This window comes from Mya arenaria, chromosome 6 (genome assembly GCF_026914265.1).
Source record: "Mya arenaria isolate MELC-2E11 chromosome 6, ASM2691426v1".
NCBI lineage: Eukaryota > Metazoa > Mollusca > Bivalvia > Myida > Myidae > Mya > Mya arenaria.
Window position 1 is genome coordinate 13,173,761 of NC_069127.1, and position 26,650 is coordinate 13,200,410.

A 26,650-nucleotide genomic window follows, 5' to 3' on the forward strand; every position below is an offset into this window, starting at 1 on the left:
TTAAATGTTATTCTCTAATTATATAAGGTTCATTGGTTTTAGAATGAGGTAGCCTGTTGTGTCCTCCACCTTCCTTTACAGGGACAGTCGCTCACAAAGGCCATTTGGAGCACATTCATTTTTCATTGAATCAATTTTAGGATGAAGTATCATATAATAGTTCCACTCAGATGACTCTCCATTACATTTTTTTATTTCCAAAATACATGTTATATATTTCTTCATTAATTTTAACAAAACTTTATTTGTCTGCTTTCAGTTCCAGTTCTTTCATTATCATTCAAAACTCATATAAATCTTTAATAAAATTATCAGCTTCATTATAACTGTTTGATACTTAAAGATGATTAATTTATAATCTGTAATTTGAATTTAAACATTTTCTGATAGACTCAAGTAAATGTCGATAGATTAAGGCATTGATAAATTAAGGAGGTAATACAAGTGTTCCTAAACAAGGCTGTTTCAAGATATGCCCTTTAAGTGTATGTTGAGGCCATATCAAAGCATCTTAACTTTAAATTGAAGCTAAAGTGTCAAATTTATCAGAGCTAAATTTACTAGGGTTCAAAGTGGAAGAATACATTTTTATCAAAATGATCTACTTTTTAATATTTGGTTTCTTTCCTTGAAAACGACTTTAAAATTAAACAAAAGTACTGAAACGCGGAATAAATTAGAACAGGAAAATGGTAAAATGCAGAAAATCAGACATTCCAAAAACAATTTGTGAACAGACAAATCAATTCCACTTTCAATAGGAAAAGGCCATGTCCCAACGAACCCAAAAGTTTCTTGCTAAAATATCTATTTCAGCACACTATGCAGACAGTAAAGAATGTGTTAGCATAGTATTATAAATTAAGACCAACTAATTTTTGAAAAGAAAACAACAGCAACAAAAGCAACGTTATTCTTTACCCGTGTTCAATTTCAAGGATACATGAAAAAACTCTACATGAAAAAGACATTTTCCTTTATCATTATTTAACATGCAGCTGATATACGCGGCAAACAGAGTGACTTAGCAAGTTGATAATCAGCAATCAAAATGTTAACATTCGCTAACGATTTATGATACACGATAAAGGCAAACTTATTATATAAACTTAGGTAGAATATAAATTAATCACACACAGCAACTGCACGAACATGGGCTATCAAAAAGTGTTTTTTTTTTTGCATTTTGAATTCATATTTCTACTCGTTATCAGACGTTCGTTAAAGGATACTTTAGGTTAAACTTTATTGTCAAAATGTGAATATTGAATCAATATACCATCTGCAATTGCAACTGGATACCTCTAGTGCACCAAACATAAAGCATCTATATCTGCAATTCGAAGATAGGGACGATAAATTGAATATCAATCTTTATGATAAACGTGATGATTTTAATTTCAAAATAATTAATTTCCCTTCTTCAGTAGGAGATTTTCATAGCTTTTCACCATATGATGTTCTTTGACATAGATGAAAAGTCTCGCTGGAATAAGCATCATATGTTGAAAAAATTAGCTCTCGTAGTAAACTTATGACAGATGAAATGCTTAACGAGATATTCAGATTTCTATTGATTGATGAAAACGTTCTCAATGTGAGTTAATGGTTGTTCAAGTATTATCTAAGTACAAAGATAGTCTTAAATAGCTGATTGCTAACAGTAAAGCTCATCCCGATTTTATTGCGATTTATTAGAAAAAAAAAATGAATATTAAACCGATTCGAGCAGCTGGTTGGGCAGATAGACTCAATGCATTGCTGGGATCTAAGTGAAGCCGTTGATATAATGACAATAGCTTTAGGAGAACTGTTCTTCTGGTTTTTGACGATGAATTCCTTGCAAAAATATATAATTTAATTAAGCGTATATACATTACTAAGCTTTCAGTCCTTTGATTTCAAAAGACATTTACAGATTTGTGTTATCTTTAAAAGTGTTATTTTCAACCTTTTGTTTTACTCGGACAGTTTTAGCGTATGTCGTTACTTTATTCCATTAATTTAGGTTTATCATATGGAAAAGGATATTAGCAAATCTTAATTGTCATTTAATTTTTAATAATGTTTTCTTTGTTAATTCCCAGAGTTGGAACAATTATGCTTTTTATAATGAAACTCTATGATCACATAGTTTTAAACCTTTATTTGCTAAGGTAGACTGTGTTGGAGTGTTATGGTTCAAACAATACCTGCATGATATATTTAAAAAAATACTATGAATTGAAATTTCTTTGTCTGCAGATAGAGTTAAGATCCAAATCAGAGAAGAACTCAGGGTTTACCTATTAGTTTAGTTATTAATTGTTTTATTCTTATGTTTCTTCCTGTTAATACATTCGTATTGGGATTTTGATGTAGGTTGGATGTATGCAAATTATGTTTCCGAGTTTGAGTGAAGTGATTTTTCCTATGAGTCTACTAAACTTTATTGGTTTGTTTCTGTGTCATTACAAGGGGTTTATGTTTAAACTTTCGACAAGTGAGCTAGTTTCTGCAGTTTTTATGCGAATGGTTATGTTTGAAACGAGAAAACACCTATGTTGAATGACTTGCTGTAAAATAATGCCTATATTTACAACACATGTTGTTGTTGTTCAAATTAGACCGGACAGATCAACCACCTTACTCTTTGACTCTTTCAGAAGGCCGATTAGAACCTCCGTTAACACAAGATTACTTGGATTTCCCATTCATTATCAACGGGTCGTGGAAGCCTGCATAGTGCAACCCAGTCCAGCACCTTGGCGTCATCATCCCATATAGAAACAGAGAGGAACATTTACAAATATTACTCAGAAGTATCATACCCATCTTGATAAAGCAGAAGGTACACTTCCAAATCTTCGTTGCGGAGCAGGTAAGGATTAATTCAGGTTGAACTTAATGACTATTCTTTTTATATTTTAGACTGTTTCAGTCTTCCGGAAGTAATGTCAATAACCTTTACACATAAAACATTTAACCATTATGGTTTTAATGTCGCCAAATTTTCACAAGTCTTGAATTCCAAAGCATAGGGTAGTACTGCTTGCGGTAGATCAAATATCGACCTCGTGCATCGAACTTTTAGCAATGCAAAGACCGATGCGCGAGTTTCATGAAGACCTCGAGCGCTCCAAGCGTTTGATTTCATATGAATCTTGCACACTGGTCATTCCTTTCATTCTAAATTGTATTTGAAAGGAATTCCAATTCCTATACAGAAAGACCTTGTACTAGGTTGGCATCGTATACATCCGTGTACTGTTCGAGGAAATCATGGGCATTTCAGTTGTATGTAACGTACACAAGATCGTGGTACGCAGAACGAAACTATGTAGAAAAGTATAATTTGATACTCATTTAATTGATGAGAGTGTGGTGATTTTTTTTTCAAATATACGAGTAGTATAACTTTCTTATTGTGCTAGTTTTGCCAATTCTTGTAAAAATACCTATGTATTTTTCTACATAGATTTCATAACAAGTTCTATGTCCAAAACCTTCGTCTGTCTTTAAATGTTACGGACACCACATATCATTTAATATTAAATATCCTATTTCGACTTTGTTGTTATCACTTTATTATATAAAAACGAATTCATTTATTTTCAGTACGGGAATCAAACATTTAACAAGGGTCGTGTGATGAACGCAGCTTTCCTAGAGGTGTCCAAAATGTTGGATTTCGATTGCTTCATCTTTCACGATGTGGACCTGATTCCTGAAGATGACCGGCTTATATACCTATGTGATGATAGGCCAAAACATATGGCTCATTCTGTCGACATATTGGAGTATAAGTAAGTATTGCGGAGGTACAGTCAGACTCAAACAATACAATGGAAGCTATAGCGAGAAGCTCTAAAGCAAAATTGTTAACTCATACCCTGATTAGAGGCGAATTGCTTAGAGAGACAGAGACCTTAAATACTCATACATAAAACATATCTATAATTACATTTGTGCGCTAACTCGTTTTAACAGTCAGCGAAACCCTAGTTGACTTGGGGTTTAAACAAGTGTATAAGTACTCATCCGCCAGCGTGTACCAACACTTCCCAAAAAGCTATTAACAATAATGATGTTATGTAACAACCTACTTAAACGCGTTTCAAAATTGTGTTTTCATGCATGAGAAGACATGCCCTTGTCCTAGTGTTAAGTACAACAATACAAATTCATAACCTATAAATTTTTCTCCGGTAGGTTGCCTTACCAATTTTTAGTTAGTGGTGTAATTGCCTTCCCTCAGGCGGACTTTATCGCTTTCAACGACTACTCGAACCTGTACTGGGGTTGGGGAGCGGAGGACGACGACATGTCTTACAGGTAACGTTACTCGCATAGTGAAGGGCGACTACGTGTCATACATGTCACGTTGCTCCAATCGAAAGGATAAATATTTGCATAATTTTCTGCAAACCGATGATATAAGATTGCTGACAAAAAAACAGATCGTAGATTTTTCTATTTCCGTTTGAAAACTAATGTTTTAGGACTTAAGACGTTACTAAAGGTTTAAGAAAATTGCATAAAACATCGTTGTATAAACATAAATATAAAAATCTGCGATTAATTTTTGTCAGCAGTCTTATATAACTCGATGCCATGGATTTTCGTAAAAATTGGCTCTTCCAAGACAAAAAATAAATTTTTTGTTAAAACGTTCAATCTGTGAGAGTGCAGCTTTAAAGCCACTCCAGGGATACCGTTTATGAATGTGTTGCAGGATTATGTCAAACAACAATGGAATTACTCGACAAGACGAGGGATTAGCACGTTATAAGATGATAAAACATAAACAGAGTGAAATGGTTGTCGGGGAACGAAGATTCAAACTTTTAAGTCGGACAAAAGATATTTATTTACAAGATGGTTTGAATAGTGTACAGTACGATCTCATATCAGTGCGAAGCACGCATTACTACACACACTTGATGATCAACATTGGTCCAGCTCCGTCCAATACCGACAGCATCGACGATATCATACGTATGGTGTCGTGGAAGAATTCTTAGCTTCATACCATACAAGGCGAATACTCTGATGCATTTTGTACCTCTTAAGTTCTGCCAAAACTGATAAAAAACTTTTCATATGTTTATTGAATACCGTGAGGTATATCCTCAAGTATGTATTTAAACTGTTTAAGACAAATGAAGCAATATACGGTAGCTTACCCGGGATTTGGACAACATAATTGCAGTTACTACACACTCGTCGGATTAAATTCGAGTGGATCCTATGCATCGCAATCAAACATGAACGAAAGGTGCGCAGCAATATTCACAAATCACAGTTTTTCCAATGCTAGAAATTAAATCATATTTTTACATTTTTACCATATTTTTTACAAACATTTTAGTTGTATAATAATAATAATTAGTAGTAGTAGTAGTAGTAGTAGTAGCAGTAGTAGTAGTAGTAATAGTAGTAGTAGTGGTTTCCGTAGTATTTTGCAGACATTCCAAACGGCGTGTCACGTTTATTCAAATTTGGTATAGCAGAATAGAAACATCAAAAAGGGCCTCCTTTTACAACTTTATTTTTGCAAATTTGGGAAGGGTCTGTACTGTTTGTAATAATTCGATGACGAGTATCACTCTCTATTTGAATGCAAGTTATATGAGGAAATACGTAAGAAGTATACATTTTAGAATTATAATACCTCACTTTATTCTACAATGGTAAAATCCCATTACCCTAAAAAGAGATATTTTGACTGTCAGAAACATTGGCAACATTTTTGACATCAGTTCATGTGACCGCAGTGACATTTTGAATATCATATAAGGGCAAATAACTGCTTCAATTATTTAGCTAAACCATGACGTGATTGCTCCCACCCCCTTATACACATACAGTAGTGACGTAACTATGCAATGTGTACACAAAAACATCAGACAACAGGAAATTAACGGTGGAATATAATTATTTTATTATTTCATATATTAAAACCACGCATGTTCTGATGCATTGTTATGGTATGGTCTTACGTTTGTATACTTGTTATCTTGCTGGCAATGCATATACGGCGTTTGGCCGTAATAATATAACTTTCCATATCGACGTAGATAACAAGAAACACAAACCTGAATGTGACAGAAGACATAGAGTTCTGGCAGTGAAATATAAATCCAGTCACAAATATTCGTTTTCAACCTTATTATAAATGAGTGCAATTGTACTGATAATTGGATATCAATATGCAATCACTGTTCTAAATATTGATTTGATTAATAATGGCATGCCCATATAGTCAAAAGTATCAGACTATAACTTATCTGATCATTCATAACAGTGGTCTTGTTACTCTTGCCTCGCGCATTGTTCCTTTAGCAGATAAACCCATGTGTTAAAGTATTTTAGCTTTGACATAATATTCTGTATCAATGTATTCTTTATACGAAAGATACCGCACATAAAAAATCATTTTATTGATATTTTTCGATAAAATTTTATTTAGGCTTAATTCTTTACGTCTTATACTTCACTAGAATGTTCTCATTTTTTAATTGAAGGCTGATGAAAGGGACACAACTCCCATTGAAGTCTTAAGTGACTAGTATACTTTATTTATGATAAGTAGATGAGTACTGTTTTGATTAGTATTAGTCATGCTTATAGGTATTTCAGCAATAACTGATAATGTAACTTATAATACATATAATGGTAGGCAAATATTTGTTTTTTGCTGTTATTTTGTTTTTCTGATCTTTAGTAGATGGAAACGTGTAATTTAAAATATACGTTGGCACTGTACATACAACATTTACAAGCGGCAATAATTGAATTAATGCAAATCAGAGAAATCGTCAGAATCTGTTATTCCAATGTTAATTTCCAATCAGGTAAGTTGATTATGCTTGTTGTAGTAATATTTTATAACAGGCGAGGTAGAGTAAAGCGGCGCAATCCTACGACGTCAAATGACATTGTTTTCATTCGTGCAAGAAGACAATTATTCAGCTTTGCAGTTGATATAGTTATTTTTTAATAATAATTTTGCCTACAAAGCTAAAGATGCCGTAACAATAACCATTGCAAAATTACCTCAATCATGCGATTTCTTTGTTTATAAAGCAGCATGTTTGCATATTAAGCCCAGCATCTTGAGATAACGTCGTTATCTCATGTTTTGACATTTGCAAATTGTCATTTTGTTGATGTCAAACCTATTTAAAACATGTCCCTTTTCTCGTGAAATTTTAGAGGGCTTTAAACAGAAAACTGAAAGGAGAATTTTACTACAAATCATTGTAAAACAATATTGCGCCGTACACATTTTGTCGTCACATCTTTCAATTCAATAATAAAATCCTGATTCTTAGACAATTTGACCTAGGTTAGACATATATTTTCAATATTGTATCATTTATACATCAGGGCATTCGTTCACAAAGTTTGATAGCATTATACGCATGTATATTTTTAATCACTTAAACATACTCGCACAACCCCATTTTATACCGTGTCATTAAAATACAAAGAAATAAATCTATTAAGTCTATTTTCCTAAGAATGTTTTAAAGAATATTCTAATTTATATAATCAACAAATATTATTAGACGACGTCAAAACCTAAATAACTTATTAAGACAGTCTACGTATTTTTTGAATGGCCCTTACTAATATTTTATTAACAACTGGTGATTTTTTTGTTAATCGCCATAAAATGGCTCTATATTTACTTAATTGAAAGTGCCTTGTGTTGAAACTAGTCATTCACTGATGGTGTTTCACAGCCCGCACATAATTTGTGCCCGCATTGTTGTTGATTTTTTTCAAGTAATATTGACTTTTTCAAAGACATAAAGGTTGATACCATTCATTGAATAAATGCTTTAAGAACTGCTTAAAATACTAAAATAATGAAACATAATGACAGTAAATGTTCATAAAATCATTATATTATTATAAAGAGCTTTATTGTATTGACTAGTATACATTCCTATAATAAAACAGCTTTATAAAACAAAACAAAACATAAAAGTGATTTACTTTGTTATAGCCAAATAAAACTGTTTCTTACTTTCATTATGTATACTTATATTGCATTATTTAATAATTCTATGTTAACCCCCCCCCCCCCACCACCACCACCACCGCCCGGCCACGTGATACTTCATTATAATGTGCAACATGACACATTGTTCATTATATTGTTTAACCATATCTTATAATATACAATTTCTTGTTTTATCTGTTTGAGTTTTTATGTTGTTGCATTGTGTACTCATTGTAATGATCATGGATCATTTGACCGTAATCAAAGAAGTACCATGTATATATGTTTATATTATTATGCTAAATAAATGATCTTTCTATACGTATGGACAAAAATGGTGTTTGGGCTGAGAAGAATGACGAAAATATCATAAAACATATAATACTTTGCCCAGGGTATTCCTTAAGCCGCATTTTGAGCCTACGCGATGTTGATAATGGTTTAAAGCATGAATTAGATGTTATAAAGTAGATATAAAGGGGACAGGGGAGGGAATTCAAATATACAATACATAATCAATGCAGTTATGTTTAATCCCTTCTGTTTGCACTGCTTTAGCATTGAAATTAGCTAAATAGACGAAATATACTCAGTATAATTGTATTTAAGATAGAAGAACATATATTCTTTATCAATATTCATTAAAATATACCTTCTTTGCAAGAATATATTGGTATTCATACTCACACTTCTTGGTACACTGGGCCATTTATCAAGGCGTGTACACGTTGTTTCAAGTGATTTTTTAGGCTTGCACATGTTGTTTCCAGTGATTTACTAGACTTATACATGTTGTTTCGTGTGATTATTAAGGTTTCCAGTGATTATCTAGGCGTGACCCTGTTGTTTCCAGTGAATATCTAGACTTGTACATGTTTTTTCCAGTGAATATCTAGACGTGTACATGTTGTTTCCACTAATTATTTAGATTTGCACCTGTTATTTCCACTGATTATTTAGGCTAGCACTTGTTGTTTCCAGTGAATATCTAGACTTGTACGTGTTGTTTCTAGTGATTATATAGGCTAGCACCTGTTGTTTCCAGTGATTATTAAGGCTAGCACCTGTTGTTTCCAGTGAATATCTAGACTTGTACATGTTGTTTCCAGTGAATATCTAGACTTGTACATGTTGTTTCCAGTGATTGTTAAGGCTAGCACCTGTTGTTTCCAGTGAATATCTAGACTTGTACATGTTGTTTCCAGTGAATGTCTAGACTTGTACATCTTGTTTCCACTGATTATTAAGACTAGCACCTGTTGTTTCCAGTGAATATATAGGTTAGCACCTGCTGTTTCCACTGATTATTTAGGCTAGCACCTGTTTTTTCCAGTGAATATCAACACTTGTACATGTTGTTTCTAGTGATAATTTAGGCTAGCACCTATTGTTTCTAGTGATTATATAGGTTAGCACCTGTTGTTTCCACTGATTATTTAGGCTATCACCTGATGTTTCCAGTGAATATCTAGACTTGTACATGTTGTTTCTAGTGATTATTTAGGCTAGCACCTGTTGTTTCCAGTGAATATCTAGACTTGTACATGTTGTTTCCACTGATTATTAAGGCTAGCACCTGTTGTTTCCAGTGAATATCTAGACTTGTACATGTTGTTTCAAGTGATTATTTAGGCTAGCACCTGTTGTTTCAAGTGAATATCTAGACTTGTACATGTTGTTTCCACTGATTATAAAGGCTAGCACCTGTTGTTTCCAGTGATATCTAGATTTGTACATGTTGTTTTAAGTGATTATTTAGGCTAGCACCTGTTGTTTCCAGTGAATATCTAGACTTGTACATGTTGTTTCCACTGATTATTAAGGCTAGCACCTGTTGTTTCCAGTGAATATCTAGACTTGTACATCTTGTTTCCAGTGAATATCTAGACTTGTACATGTTGTTTCCAGTGATTATCTAGACTTGTATATCTTGTTTTCAGTGAATATCTAGACATGTACATGTTGTTTCCAGTGAATATCTAGACTTGTACTTGTTGTTTCCAGTGATTATCTAGACTTGTACATGTTTTTCTAGTGATTATCTAGACTTGTACATGTTGTTTCTAGTGATTATTTAGACTTGAACATGTTATTTAAAGTGATTATCTAGACGTGTACATGTTGTTTCTAGTGATTATCTAGACTTGTACATGTTGTTTTCAGTGAATATCTAGACTTGTACATGTTGTTTCTAGTGATTATCTAGACTTGTACATGTTGTTTCCAGTGATTATCTAGACTTGTACATGTTGTTTCTAGTGATTATCTAGACTTATACATGTTGTTTCTAGTGATTATTTAGACTTGAACATGTTATTTAAAGTGATTATCTAGACGTGTACATGTTGTTTCTAGTGATTATCTAGACTTTTACATGTTGTTTCCACTGATTATCTAGACTTGTACATGTTGTTTTCAGTGAATATCTAGACTTGTACATGTTGTTTCTAGTGATTATCTAGACTTGTACATGTTGTTTCTAGTGATTATCTAGACTTATAAATGTTGTTTCCAGTGATTATCTAGACTTGTACATGTTGTTTCCAGTGATTATCTAGTCTTGTACATGTTGTTTCCAGTGATTATCTAGACTTGTACATGTTGTTTCTAGTGAATATATAGACTTGTACATGTTGTTTCCAGTGATTATCTAGACTTGTACATGTTGTTTCCAGTGATTATCTAGACTTGTACATGTTGTTTCCAGTGATTATCTAGTCTTGTACATGTTGTTTCCAGTGATTATCTAGACTTGTACATGTTGTTTCCAGTGATCATCTAGTCGTGTACATGGTGTTTCCAGTGATTATCTAGACTTGTACATGTTGTTTCCAGTGATTATCTAGTCTTGAACATGTTGTTTCCAGTGATTATCTAGACTTGTACATGTTGTTTCCAGTGATTATCTAGTCTTGTACATGTTGTTTCCAGTGATTATCTAGACTTGTACATGTTGTTTCCAGTGAATATCTAGACTTGTACATGTTGTTTCCAGTGATTATCTAGACTTGTACATGTTGTTTCCAGTGATTATCTAGACTTGTACATGTTGTTTCCAGTGATTATCTAGTCTTGTACATGTTGTTTCCAGTGATTATCTAGACTTGTACATGTTGTTTCCAGTGATCATCTAGTCGTGTACATGGTGTTTCCAGTGATTATCTAGACTTGTACATGTTGTTTCCAGTGATTATCTAGTCTTGAACATGTTATTTCCAGTGATTATCTAGACTTGTACATGTTGTTTCCAGTGATTATCTAGTCTTGTACATGTTGTTTCCAGTGATTATCTAGACTTGTACATGTTGTTTCTAGTGAATATCTAGACTTGTACATGTTGTTTCCAGTGATTATCTAGACTTGTACATGTTGTTTCCAGTGATCATCTAGTCGTGTACATGTTGTTACCAGTGATTATCTAGACTTGTACATGTTGTTTCCAGTGATTATCTAGTCTTGAACATGTTGTTTCCAGTGATTATCTAGACTTGTACACGTGTTGTTTCAAGTGATTATCTAGACTTGCACCTGTTGTTTTAGTGATTATCTAGTCTTGTACATGTTGTTTCAAGTGATTATTTAGGCTAGCACCTGTTGTTTCCAGTGAATATCTAGACTTGTTCATGTTGTTTCCTGTGATTTTTTAGGCTAACACCTGTTGTTTCCAGTGATTATCTAGACATATACATGTTGTTTCCAGTGATTTTATAGGCTAGCACATGTTGTTTCCAATGATTATCAAGGCGTAACACTATTGTTTCCAGTGATTATCTAGTCTATTACATGTCGTTTCCTGTGATTATCTAGGCGTGACCCTGTTGTTTCCAGTGATTATCTAGGCGTGTCCCTGATGTTTCCACTGATTATTTAGGCTAGCATCTGTTGTTTCCAGTGATTATTAAGGCTAGCAGCTGTTGTTTCCAGTGAATATCTAGACTTGTCCCTGTTGTTTCCAGTGAATATCAAGTCTTGTACATGCTGTTTCCAGTGAATATTTAGTCTTGTACATGTTGTTTCCAGTGATTATCTAGGCTTGTAAATATTGTTTCCAGTGATTATCTAGGCGTGTCCCTGTTGACTCAAGTTATTATCTAGGCGTATCGCTGTTGTTTCAAATGAGTATCTAGTCGTGTCCCTGTTGTTTCAAGTGATTATCTAGGCGCTTGCACCTGTTGTTTCCAGTTATTATCTAGGCATGCACCTGTTGTTTCCACTGATTATTTAGGCTATCACCTGATGTTTCCAGTGAATATCTAGACTTGTACATGTTGTTTCTAGTGATTATGAAGGCTAGCACCTGTTGTTTCCAGTGAATATCTAGACTTGTACATGTTGTTTCCACTGATTATTAAGGCTAGCACCTGTTGTTTCCAGTGAATATCTAGACTTGTACATGTTGTTTCAAGTGATTATTTAGGCTAGCACCTGTTGTTTCCAGTGATATCTAGACTTGTACATGTTGTTTTAAGTGATTATTTAGGCTAGCACCTGTTGTTTCCAGTGAATATCTAGACTTGTACATGTTGTTTCCACTGATTATTAAGGCTAGCACCTGTTGTTTCCAGTGAATATCTAGAATTGTACATCTTGTTTCCAGTGAATATCTAGACTTGTACATGTTGTTTCCAGTGAATGCCTAGACTTGTACATCTTGTTTTCAGTGAATATCTAGACATGTACATGTTGTTTCCATTGAAAATCTAGACTTGTACTTGTTGTTTCCAGTGAATATCTAGACTTGTACATGTTTTTCTAGTGATTATCTAGACTTGTACATGTTGTTTCTAGTGATTATTTAGACTTGAACATGTTATTTCAAGTGATTATCTAGACGTGTACATGTTGTTTCTAGTGATTATCTAGACTTGTACATGTTGTTTCCACTGATTATCTAGACTTGTACATGTTGTTTTCAGTGAATATCTAGACTTGTACATGTTTTTCTAGTGATTATCTAGACTTGTACATGTTGTTTCTAGTGATTATTTAGACTTGAACATGTTATTTCAAGTGATTATCTAGACGTGTACATGTTGTTTCTAGTGATTATCTAGACTTGTACATGTTGTTTCCACTGATTATCTAGACTTGTACATGCTGTTTTCAGTGAATATCTAGACTTGTACATGTTGTTTCTAGTGATTATCTAGACTTGTACATGTTGTTTCCAGTGATTATCTAGAATTATACATGTTGTTTCCAGTGATTATCTAGACTTGTACATGTTGTTTCCAGTGATTATCTAGTCTTTTACATGTTGTTTCCAGTGATTATCTAGACTTATACTTGTTGTTTCCAGTGACTATCTAGTGTTGTACATGTTTTTCTAGTGATTATCTAGACTTGTACATGTTGTTTCTAGTGATTATTTAGACTTGAACATGTTATTTCAAGTGATTATCTAGACGTGTACATGTTGTTTCTAGTGATTATCTAGACTTGTACATGTTGTTTCCACTGATTATCTAGACTTGTACATGTTGTTTTCAGTGAATATCTAGACTTGTACATGTTTTTCTAGTGATTATCTAGACTTGTACATGTTGTTTCTAGTGATTATTTAGACTTGAACATGTTATTTCAAGTGATTATCTAGACGTGTACATGTTGTTTCTAGTGATTATCTAGACTTGTACATGTTGTTTCCACTGATTATCTAGACTTGTACATGTTGTTTTCAGTGAATATCTAGACTTGTACATGTTGTTTCTAGTGATTATCTAGACTTGTACATGTTGTTTCCAGTGATTATCTAGACATATACATGTTGTTTCCAGTGATTATCTAGACTTGTACATGTTGTTTCCAGTGATTATCTAGTCTTTTACATGTTGTTTCCAGTGATTATCTAGACTTATACATGTTGTTTCCAGTGATTATCTAGTGTTGTACATGTTGTTTCCAGTGATTATCTAGACTTGTACATGTTGTTTCCATTGATCATATAGTCGTGTACATGTTGTTTCCAGTGATTATCTAGACTTGTACATGTTGTTTCCAGTGATTATCTAGTCTTGAACATGTTGTTTCCAGTGATTATCTAGACTTGTACATGTTGTTTCCAGTGATTATCTAGACTTGTACATGTTGTTTCCAGTGATTATCTAGTCTTGAACATGTTGTTTCCAGTGATTATCTAGACTTGTACATGTTGTTTCCAGTGATTATCTAGACTTGTACATGTTGTTTCCAGTGATTATCTAGACTTGTACATGTTGTTTCCAGTGATTATCTAGTCTTGTACATGTTGTTTCCAGTGATTATCTAGACTTGTACATGTTGTTTCCAGTGATCATCTAGTCTTGTACATGTTGTTTCCAGTGATTATCTAGACTTGTACATGTTGTTTCTAGTGAATATCTAGACTTATACATGTTGTTTCCAGTGATTATCTAGACTTGTACATGTTGTTTCCAGTGATTATCTAGTCTTGTACATGTTGTTTCCAGTGATTATCTAGACTTGTACATGTTGTTTCCAGTGATCATCTAGTCGTGTACATGTTGTTTCCAGTGATTATCTAGACTTGTACATGTTGTTTCCAGTGATTATCTAGTCTTGAACATGTTGTTTCCAGTGATTATCTAGACTTGTACATGTTTTTTCCAGTGATTATCTAGTCTTGCACGTGTTGTTTCAAGTGATTATCTAGACTTGCACCTGTTGTTTTAGTGATTATCTAGACTTGTACATGTTGTTTCAAGTGATTACTTAGGCTAGCACCTGTTGTTTCCAGTGAATATCTAGACTTGTACATGTTGTTTCCTGTGATTTTTTAGGCTAACACCTGTTGTTTCTAGTGAATATCTAGACTTATACATGTTGTTTCCAGTGATTATCTAGACTTGTACATGTTGTTTCCAGTGATTATCTAGTCTTGTACATGTTGTTTCCAGTGATTATCTAGACTTGTACATGTTGTTTCCAGTGATCATCTAGTCGTGTACATGTTGTTTCCAGTGATTATCTAGACTTGTACATGTTGTTTCCAGTGATTATCTAGTCTTGAACATGTTGTTTCCAGTGATTATCTAGACTTGTACATGTCTTTTCCAGTGATTATCTAGTCTTGCACGTGTTGTTTCAAGTGATTATCTAGACTTGCACCTGTTGTTTTAGTGATTATCTAGACTTGTACATGTTGTTTCAAGTGATTACTTAGGCTAGCACCTGTTGTTTCCAGTGAATATCTAGACTTGTACATGTTGTTTCCTGTGATTTTTTAGGCTAACACCTGTTGTTTCCAGTGATTATCTAGACATATACATGTTGTTTCCAGTGATTATTTAGGCTAGCACATGTTGTTTCCAATGATTATCAAGGCGTAACACTATTGTTTCCAGTGATTATCTAGTCTTTTACATGTCGTTTCCTGTGATTATCTAGGCGTGACCCTGTTGTTTCCAGTGATTATCTAGGCGTGTCCCTGATGTTTCCACTGATTATTTAGGCTAGCATCTGTTGTTTCCAGTGATTATTAAGGCTAGCACCTGTTGTTTCCAGTGAATATCTAGACTTGTCCCTGTTGTTTCCAGTGAATATCAAGTCTTGTACATGTTGTTTCCAGTGAATATTTAGTCTTGTACATGTTGTTTCCAGTGATTATCTAGGCTTGTAAATATTGTTTCCAGTGATTATCTAGGCGTGTCCCTGTTGTCTCAAGTGATTATCTAGGCGTATCGCTGTTGTTTCAAATGAGTATCTAGTCGTGTCCCTGTTGTTTCAAGTGATTATCTAGGCGCTTGCACCTGTTGTTTCCAGTTATTATCTAGGCATGCACCTGTTGTTTCCTGTGATTATTTAGACTAGCTCTTGTTGTTTCAAGGGATTATTTAGGCTTGCACCTGTTGTTTCCTGTGATTATCTAGACTTGTACATGTTGTTTCCTGTGATCATTTAGGTTTGTCCTCGTTGTTTCGTGTGATTATTAAGATTTCTAGTGATTATCAATGCGTGACCCTGTTGTTTCCACTGATTATCTAGACTTGTACATGTTGTTTCCTTTGATTATCTAGGCGTGTCCCTGTTGTTTAAAGTGATTATCTAGACTTGTGACTATTGTTTCCAGTGATTATTTTGGCTTTTACCTGTTGTTTCCTGTGCTCTTCTCGGCTTATCTCTATTGTCCACTACCTTCAAAGAAAATTGAAGAAAATATCACCGTGTCCCACATAATAGAAGGGTGGGTAGTATGGTGAAATTTGAAAGATAAGGTAATACAACTGGTTAAAGCAAATGCTAAATCTTAACTCTGTGCGATTATGAGGCAGTCGCAGCTTTGTGACTTTTATTCTTGACCGTACTTTCCATTTAATAGACCATTCAAGTAGCACGTGCCTGGTTATATGGACATTTGAAAATGACCAGGTGTATCATGTCTATATTTCATGCCATACTGTCTATCTTAATATAATGGATGCGTAGATTGGACACACATAGACACCTTTGGCTTAAATTTACGGACATTTCAATCGAATTATTTCCGTAAATCGTACATGGTGGTAGAGGATAATATAAAGGACTAATGCAATAACGTTTTTCTTAGAAAGGCAAGAATAACGACAATCATATTTGTAGGGTCAGCTCAACAAGTGCTGTAGTCAAAGTTATGTGACCTGCCTCACAAGTGTGTTATGATTAGAAATAAGCCGAACACGACGTTTTTGAATAACGTTTTAGTAACAGCTTGACTACTCTTATCACTCCAATACTTGAGACATTACAAGCTAATGAACCTAGTTTTTACCAAGTTCATGAACACTATGAGTGTTCTGCATTAACATTAACCTCATCCGTGTACACTGCACAACGACAGTGTCGACTTACATGAAACTACGAGTCTTTTACTATGTGTGGTCCGGAAGTAAATTTTACGTTCAAAGGGCTTGTTGGACGAGGAACAGTACGCCACGAAGACGATGCCAGATAAATGTACGATATAAATAAATACCGATTGCCCCGGATGTGGTCCAGAATGCACGATTGTAAAACAAGTTATTACAACATTATATTAATCACTCTCTTTGGAACCATTTTACGCGAGAGTGTGGTCTTGTGTTGTGGGTGAGATCGGAGTACCCGGAGGAAACCCACTTGTCGTCTTGGTGACCACACACCAAACTCACATGCGTCCAGGCCGGGACCCGGGTCGCCAAGGTGAGAAGCGAGTGCGCTAACCGGACAACTAATCAAATACTGAAATTCAAAATGATGTTAAGCCTGAGTAATGCGAATTATTCATAGTTGTTATACTTTGAAATCAGTCCAAAACCTGTAATTATAGCGAAATATATCATGAATACAGATATAAATACGTTTTATGCTGGATTCGAACTTTCTATATTGCGGTGTCACATCTTATTTTGACCCCTTTGCCAATTGACCCAAATGGTCTTTTTTAACGTTGAAAATTAACTATGGAAACATTTCAGTATTAGAGGTTGATTAAAACCGTATATGAAGTGATAAAAAAAATTCAGTAACGGGGTCATTGTTCAACGGTTTATAAAATTTAAAATAAACGTCAGAGACGTAGAGTACCAATATGATCCCGGTATGAAACCATCAATATGAGCGGAGGATGGAACCAGTGTGTTCTAGCACGCTACCAATTGACCATGGATCTGCTCTTTATACGAATGACTTCTCTATACATATTAGGAAGACTTGTTCCTTCTAAACAACAAAAGTAGATTTATATTTCACCATAATTTATTATCGACTATGATTTCTTATCTATATTTCATTGATTGTCGATATTGTTTTTAATTAGAATAACAATTATTTCTCTATGACTGCACGTATTATATTACCTTTGACACGTTTTGCATATGTTTCTTTAATTATTTATTAATCTCTCCTCTTCGCTCTGTCCTTCTCTCTCTCTCTCTCTCTCTCTCTCTCTCTCTCTCTCTCTCTCTCTCTCTCTGTTGCTATATATACATAAATATCTCTCTCTCTCTCTCTCTCTCTCTCTCTCTCTCTGTCTCTCTCTCTCTCTCTTGACGACTGTTCCCATTCACAACATTCTAGAGCATAATTAAACTGAGTTAAACATTCTAAATAGACATTGATATATATGTAAATATGGCCATGAAATACATGTCAATTGTAAACGCTTTCACAAATCTTTTTGAGCATTTCTATGTTATGATTCGTCGGCGGAACACTCACATCCGCTATTGGATTTCAGTCTGATTCTTCGGGGGATCACTCACATCCGCTTTTGGATATTTAATCTTATTCTTCGGCGGATCACCCACATCCGCTTTTGGATATTCGGTCTGATTCTTCGGCGGATCACCCACATTCGCTATTGGATATTCAGTCTGATTTTTCGGCGGAACACCGATATCCACTGTTATACATGTGTACAGCTTTTCAAGTCGGGTTTCAACCAATCTGTACTCCAAAGTATTGAGGCCGTCTTTTAAGTAACGCGTTTTCGCTGTTTTTAAAAGCTTGAATCTGAAATGAAAGTTAAATAGAACAATAATCAGACGTAAGTATGAAGATGCATTGTATATTTCTCAACGTTTGCTGAACACTGCCTCAATGTGCCACTTCCTTGTCCTTATTGGAGGTTTGCAATTGTTGACAAAGGAAAACATCTTATACTGAAACACAGTCGCAATAAAACCCACATGATATTATTTCATTATAAATGATGTTGCATAGTAATACTAAAACATATTTAGAGTATTAAAATAGCCAAAGACACAAAGAAACAAACATAAGGCAACTACCTTTAAGGTTTAATCCCCGAGTAATTTATACTTGTTACTAAGTTAACACTGACAGCATCTTGGTTTCTTGTTCGGTATGTACTTGTATTATTAAGATGCAATGGTCAAATAAATTATGAATCGGATGCTAACCTGGCTTTATTGACTTCCCCTCTCGCGTGTTTTATCGCTTTATACCGACCAATTGTGATGTTGGGCCGTGAAACACCGATTTTCGAGGCTGAAAGTCTGAAAAGTACACCAACATCTTAGTACCATAAAGCTAATATACCTGATATATTTATAGTTTTGTTACAGTGATTTTAGAACAGAATTAAAAAGTCGGACTGTTTCCTAAAAAAACAGCATAATCAGTAGTAACATGTTTTCTACTAAAGAATAAACTCCACAAATATGCAATAATATGAATATAATTGGTATGTTTCATTACGATTGACCCGGTGAGTTTTTGATAGTTCCAATATACATTTATAAGAATTAAAAGGGCCGTAATTATCTAAAAACTAGTCCGGTCTTCATTAAACTCAATATACAGAAGTAGGTTTTACAGCAGTTGTTAAATCTTCTTAAAAACACATGTACAACTAGGTATTATAGGGCAAACGTCATCAGTTCTGATGTTAATTCTCAGTGTTTCTTGTGCTTTAACTTTTCAACGGATGTCAGTGAATCATATCAATGTTATATCAGACCATGACCTCCTTTCCGACTCCTTAAGTATTGAAGCTCAAAGGATTGTGACCTTGATTTAGTTGTTTTGTCGTAAGTTTCAATGCATTGTATGTACTTCTACACCGGATATGACACTTTATCGAATACATTTTGGTTATTTTCAAGCAAGTGTATTCTTCTTTTAAGAAACGTAACCTTTTTCTTCCAATATATAATACATAAGTGTATATGGTATTGTTGGCCGTCAAACACTAGAATGTAAATATGTACTATTTTTATACTGAAATAAAACACACACAATATTTGAAGCGGCATGAATGTACTTTATAACGTCGTTAATATTGCATCTACTAGATATGAAGTTTATTGCCATATTCCCATCACTTTCGGAGAAATAATCCCAACACGGTTTGTTACACCTCTCCATCCATCCAGACGCGTATAAGATATTCAATCAACACTCAACAGCATGTCCCCTTCTCAGTATTTATATATAGATAAGCTTTGATTTCCTCCGAAATTGAACCATGAATTGAAACATTTGAAATGTATTATTAACACATTATATTACATTATTTTACCTTTCGTTCGATATAAATACTTATACTATACTGAATGTCTGTCAATGTCCATATATTTAAAAGTATCTAGTGGGACTATTTGTTTTTGTTATTTGCCATTGTTGCAAAGCATTTTGAAATTTTAATGGGCTATTCTACCTACCATCAACTGAACAATGAATGTGTAACAACATTACCAAAACTAAGCCTGGTTCAACGTTTTCTACAGTCGTTAATACGGCTAATTCATATATTCATATATATATCCCAGTCAAGGTTGTTTTCCTGTGGTGCCTTACAAAGATCAATTTGGAAGAATTTATTTATATCCGTTGGGCCTAGCAATATCATTCTTGATTTGTACATTCATTAAATTTTATTATTTATTTTATTCATAATCAGGCCTGCTTACCTGTAAAACATATCGTCATCCTCAGCGCCCCAGCCCCAGTAAAGGTTCGAATATCCGTTGATCTTGAAGAAATGTTCTGCCTTCATGCTGAGAACCCCACCCACCAGCGCCTTGTATGGCAATCTGAAACACAATTAAGACAATAAAACACGACGTGGACCTTGTGTAGTTTGGCCTACCTCCGTCATGTGCCATATAGCAGCTACATTAAACAATAACATCCTTCCGCTGAAATGAGCGCGCTAATCAATGTTAACTGATGCTTGCAATAAGGATTATTAAGATATTGACAAGCCAAAAGAAAGAAGTGATAGGTAATCCGTTTTCTTCATTTGATCATGCATATGTTGTTCTGTGTTGAACTAGATAATTTAAGTATTTAGACATAAATACGATAATTATTATGCGCTCTCTGACGTCACTCTTTTCCCATAATTCTCTGATAGGTGCCGCTGTGTTTTAGCGCTTAAATCATTGTTAAGCGCGCCTCCAGCCGAGCGGTCATTGTTAAGATATCAAATTTAAAAAATGGCGTCTGTTGGTGCGAGATTGAAGAACGAAGTGGATGTTGAAAGTTCCATCCGCGACCTACAGGAAAAGGGTGAGCTATTGTCACGGGAATTGCTAGAACTTACTCCCAGAGCAAAATCGACAAAAAAATCAAACGAACTTGACCTAAACGATCTGCTGAAAGAGAGGGACATTTTACGACGGCAAGTTGAAGAGAAAAGGGCCCATGGAGAGAAAATGCGTCTTTTCAGCGAGATAGCACCTTCCAAAATGTTGAAATCTGGTAAATCTGCAAATACTACTGATATTTCAGTTCGTCACCCCCAGTTATGGCCCCATGCGTTTGTACCGGCTCAAATATCTGGTCATTCAGACTATAATGACTTGAGTATGTCTCAGTTTGTGACCGGCTATTGTTCTCTTTTGACACATCTATGTTCTAAAAACACGGCCTTGAGTGTGAGTGGGGAGTTTAAGTATAGGTTACTTCACCTGAAATCGCTTATGTGTTTCGCTCATACATACCCCTGGAATTGTGTATTGAACATTCACGAGGAAGTTTTACTTTAACCAGAGAGAGGGAATCGAGTTCGGGCCGATAGTTTTTCTGATGTTGGAAGTTTAAATTTATTGCTGGAGAGGCCCTGGGCCGTTCGTAGTCAGGATACGCGTCGTAGTGATACTTCAAGCTGAATTAATAAAGAGGGACGTTCTTTGTTCTGTTCTAAGTATCAGCGTGGTGAGTGCAGTGATTCTAGTCCACACACTGTGTACATAAGAGGAGAGAAACGTTCCGTGAAGCACATTTGCGCGACATGCTAGATCAAGGATAACGTTTCTCGGAAACATCCGGAGAAGTCTGACGAGTGTCAATATCATTCTGACGAGAAGAACTGCTAGAGAAGAAAGGTTGCAACCAGGAATTTGATATTTTGATGGGAAATGTGACAAACTTTGTGACATTTAGAGCCCGCATATACTTTTGCTCGAGAACGTACGTGGATGGCAGCATAACGGACTAATGTCTTCCATCGATCACTGGATTCGTGTTAATGACTGAACATCATCTGTATAATTTATGAATGTTAATATCGTTTGCCTAGCTAATACGAAACTCTCTTAAATACTTGTAAAATTGCACTGCGCTTACACTGACTGATTCATTATTTTTAAATTTCTTTTTAATCAAGCACTTTTAACTTCAATTGAAAAACAGCATTTATGTTATTCTCCACCATTCATCATTATTCATCATAAGCATACTATTAAAAAAGCGTACCAATTTGTCAGAAAACCTGAAATACATAACTGATTACATGCACATGCACGCAGCCACATTTGAAAAATGTAATGCTATAAGAGCCAGTGCGAATACGCGTTTTTGTAGTTCAGACTAAGCCAGAAACAAAGGTAACCTCCGGGTACTCAGGTTTCCGACCCAACAAAAGACCACACTCCCACGTAGTATTGTGTCAACGAAAGTGAAAAATGACGAACTCCGATTTCATTGGCCGGTCCTAGGCGCCAGCCCCAGCAATAATTTAGTTTCAAAATAAGCTCATAGCTAAACGTTTTAATACTGCGTTTGTCCCTATAGTTTCATCTGAATTATCAATTTGATTCTTATCCAGGTTCCTATTTGTAACGATTTCAAGCAATTGATTTATATTGTTCGTGCATTCTTGTAGTATAAATGGTATAGTGCGATTGAAAATCTATAAAGCGAGTCAAGTTTGCCAAACGAGACCTAACAGGAGGTAATGAATAAAAAAGAAAATATATATTTTATTCAATTATATTGCTTTTATTGTTTTCGATTATATAAATATATATTAAGTAAAATTCAGGAGAACAATGTGTTAAAGGCGTTGAAAATGGAACGACCGATACTCGAACCATCACTAACTATGGTCAAATGACGTCTCGATTGTGCATTGGAGGTGCAGCAATGCAGTGGTGTAACAAGCACTTCATGTTAAATGGACATTAGGTTTTTTTGTGTTTTTTTTTCAAAACAAGAAAGGCAATGTGACAAAGTATATGAACAAAGTGATATTTTTTTAGGAACCTTAGCTCCCAATAGCTATTTTATTTATATCTTTTTTGTACACTTTAAATTCAACAAGGCTAAAAACTGTTGGGGTCGATTTGGTTTAATTAGTCAAATGGAAAATGGAAAAAAAACGCCAAATGGCGACATGTCGGGCCCGTTGAAAGAGCCTTTGAAAGAAACAGAATGCCCTTCCATGCAATTTTAACACTAATAATATATGTCATGTGTTCCCGTTCCGGATAGAAAAATCCGACCAGAGGGCACCTGCGTTGCCAGGTAACGAGGCTTGCCGAGTTACCGGCTACGCGGCGTGCCCGAGGGTCGGATTTTTCTATCCGGAACGGACACACATGATTGATATATTTTCTAGCATGCATTAATTATTTTTTGTGTGAAGAAACTGCTTAAAAAAGCCTCATTTTTGTTAATTTCACCAAAAAGCGCGTGCGATGATGTTTACTGACGTCATGACACGCAGTAATTTTTATTCACTGCATACGTCAATAAGTTCCTTCGATATCAAGTCACGGAAGGGATATTTTGTTTTGTTGTGAATATGCATTTTTCCAAAGTTAATGTTTATGAAACTCATCTATTGAAATCTCATAATAATGGTTATTTAAAGTATGCAATAAAAGAAATAAAAAAGTATTACGTCACAGCGCGTGACTCATCTGGCATGGGGGGATGCCAGATGGAATTGAACAATACGTGTACCTGCAAAACTACGTCTGAGCATGATGAACCACCATAGATAAAGATCATTTCAACATTTGACCTCTAACCGTGAAATTTACCATTTAAGTTCATTGCAATTTTTTTTAAGACAAATCATATAATGTATGGTCAGTACACAGCCCGGACAAGAATCATTTCAACCTTTGACCCCTTACCTCGCCCTTGATCTTTGATGTACAGACTTTTGTCTTGTGCGCGACACACCGCCTCATCATGACGAACTTTCAAAGCAAGTTTTTTGAAAATCCTAAAATGCATGGTCAAAATACAGCCCAGACAAATTTAGTCATGCTTGACTCACGCACGCACACGCGCGCACGCACGCACACACGCACGCACGCACGCACGCACGCGCACGCACGCACGCACGCACACACACACACACGCATATACACCGAACCGCAAACAACTATGTCAAGCTCACCGCAAGTGTGCAATCTTCATTCCTTTACTACTCACTTATACTTTAATTTATCCACGGCTGGGGACATATGTCGAGGCCTCTCCAAGCATGTGTACATATTCCTGTCGTCTTCCGGTATGAGATCGACGTCGTGGAAGATGAAGCAGTCAAATTCCTCGTTCTTCCGCGCTTCCATGAACCCGATGTTCATAAGCCGACCTTTGTTGAAGGTTTTGTTGCCGAACTGAAACGTGATTTTTGTTTAAGTTGTATGTGCCCAAACTTTCCAAAATAATGTGTTCTGTACAAAATGTAATTCTTTTGCATTATATAATATATTTATAAAGTAGTACGCTAAAGGTGCAATGAGACTGTTAACTGCTTAATTCAATTAAATAAGCATTATCACGTCCTTAATAGCTATCAATCCTTTTTAATGGTATCAATATGCTTGCGTTTCTGATTGAGCCATACCTTTCTGACATGGTAAACTATTGTTGTTTTTAATTTGATTCACCGTAAAGGTCTTGGAAAGGACAATCGTTGGAATCAATATACAGATGTTATTACCTGTTCTACCACGAATATTCGGAAAGCCACTTTTTGCCGTTTCAAAAGGGGGACAAGATAATATACTAGAATGTCCAAATGTTCCTGCCTGTCACGAAAAGGGATAATAATTGCTATCCGTTGCCTAGCAACGCAGCTCTTCGGACGCCATGCACCCCCTGGTGACACATCTTGGAATGCCGTTAGCAGAACCGATCTATGTGCAGCCTCAAAACTAATGCTCAGATTTCCCACTGAAAAACAAACATGTGTATTAGTAACAAAGACTTTTAACTTCATTCTAACCATGCGGGTGACTTTATTTTTCACTAAATGAACAAACTTTCTAATCATTTCTCGACTATTTTCATAGAAATCATATAGCTAATAAATACATCGAAGCAGAAAAGGAAAACATAGGGTTTTAATGTAAACCTTCTCCATACACAAAGGGGATTGAGGGGCCATAATGAATTTTATAATTGTAAAGTTCAATGACTTCTGACTCCTACACGAGAACTGTCTAAAATTTAACGAAGTGTGTTATCGTTCGATACTGGTACCCAGCTAGTAGATTAGTCAACGGTAGATAACTGGGAACCAGGACATCGGGAGAGCTGAGACGAAACCGAGGCTTGAGACCGGGAGAATGCTTGCTGTAGTTGAAGATAAAACGCCATTTTCATAGACGTGTTTACGGGTTTTGCAGATATCTTATGGGAAGGTAATTGTCCCAAATAACCTATGCAAATTCATGGCGGGTAATCATTGGAGCCATTACATTTTGTTATGTGTTGAAAATGCTCCAACGCGTTTTCCGTTATAGTGCCAATGAGTGGAATATGGATGTAAACAGTGAGTATGGTTTCTTATTTTTCATTTTTAGAAGTTTATACGAGTAAATTAAAAACAAAATGAAGAATGTAGTTCCACGTAGGAATGGCCATGAGTTGTTCTAATTGTAAAACTTTTGAATAAAATTTAGCATCTGATCGTCTAGAACTTGCATAACTTGCTAGACGTTAGTGTTGACAACGTAAAAATCTGGATTTTCGTGAGAATTGTTCTCAGAATTGTTGTATAAATTGCATTTGTGTTATCAGGAAAAGAAAGAAAGGAAAACAAATCTCGTATGATAAGGTATTAACAAAAGGCCTCATGACTTTGTCTATTGAAAAGCAAGCCTCAGGCGTGTTGGTACAAAATCATGTTTATATGTTCGGGGAGTTTGTGTGAGACATATCTGAGATATCATCATACATACATACAATGCACATTATTATGATCATCATTATTATGATCATCATTATTATGATCATCATTATTATTATTATTATTATTATTATTATTATTATTATTATTATTATTATTATTATAAATATTATTGTTATCTTTATTATTATTATTATTATTATTATTATTATTATTATTATTATTATTATTATTATTATTATTATCATTATTATTATTATTATTATTATTATTATTATTATTATTATTATTATTATTGTTATTATTATATGCCAGATTTTATAGCGCCCCTTTTTATATAAAATTTCAAATGCGCTTTACAAACTACTTATCAGAGATTATGGACAAACAATGCAACATAAAATTAAAAAAAATACCTTTCATAACAAAAGAATGTTTAAAATAAATTTCCAATGTCTAATTTAAAACAGAGAACTTAAATTGAAAACAAAGACCATCTTATAAAGCCTCATTTCGTCTTCAAATGTGCAGTATATGCGGACCTTAGACGTCAATATATTCCGAATTATAACTACACTCATACGAGTTTGATGGAACATATTGTTCTAATGCAAAGTAATAACCAAACCATCCTAAGGAAGTTAGCGCTTTACTGTGATAAGTCCTTCGAATTACGTGATTTCTTAATATAGTATAAATATTTGCTATGTGTTTTCCTTCTTTGTTTTGTCGATTGTATCATAAACTGTAGTGTTCAAAGTTTAATGTGTAGATCCTTCGGACATACGAGATGTTCAAATATT

The 26,650-nt window shown here is 34.7% G+C and overlaps 1 protein-coding gene across 1 annotated transcript; it reads right to left on the reverse strand.

Annotated features, from left to right (window-relative positions):
• Positions 1 to 18,171: 18,171 nt before the first annotated feature.
• LOC128237567 (beta-1,4-N-acetylgalactosaminyltransferase bre-4-like) lies at positions 18,172 to 25,315 on the reverse strand. Its single transcript, XM_052953159.1, has 6 exons — positions 25,237 to 25,315; positions 24,657 to 24,889; positions 24,143 to 24,330; positions 20,383 to 20,505; positions 18,871 to 18,966; positions 18,172 to 18,460 (listed from the first exon to the last, which is right to left on the reverse strand). Exons 1-6 carry the CDS (start codon positions 25,313 to 25,315, stop codon positions 18,172 to 18,174), a joined length of 1,008 nt encoding a protein of 335 aa, XP_052809119.1.
• Between the last annotated feature and the right edge of the window lie 1,335 nt (positions 25,316 to 26,650).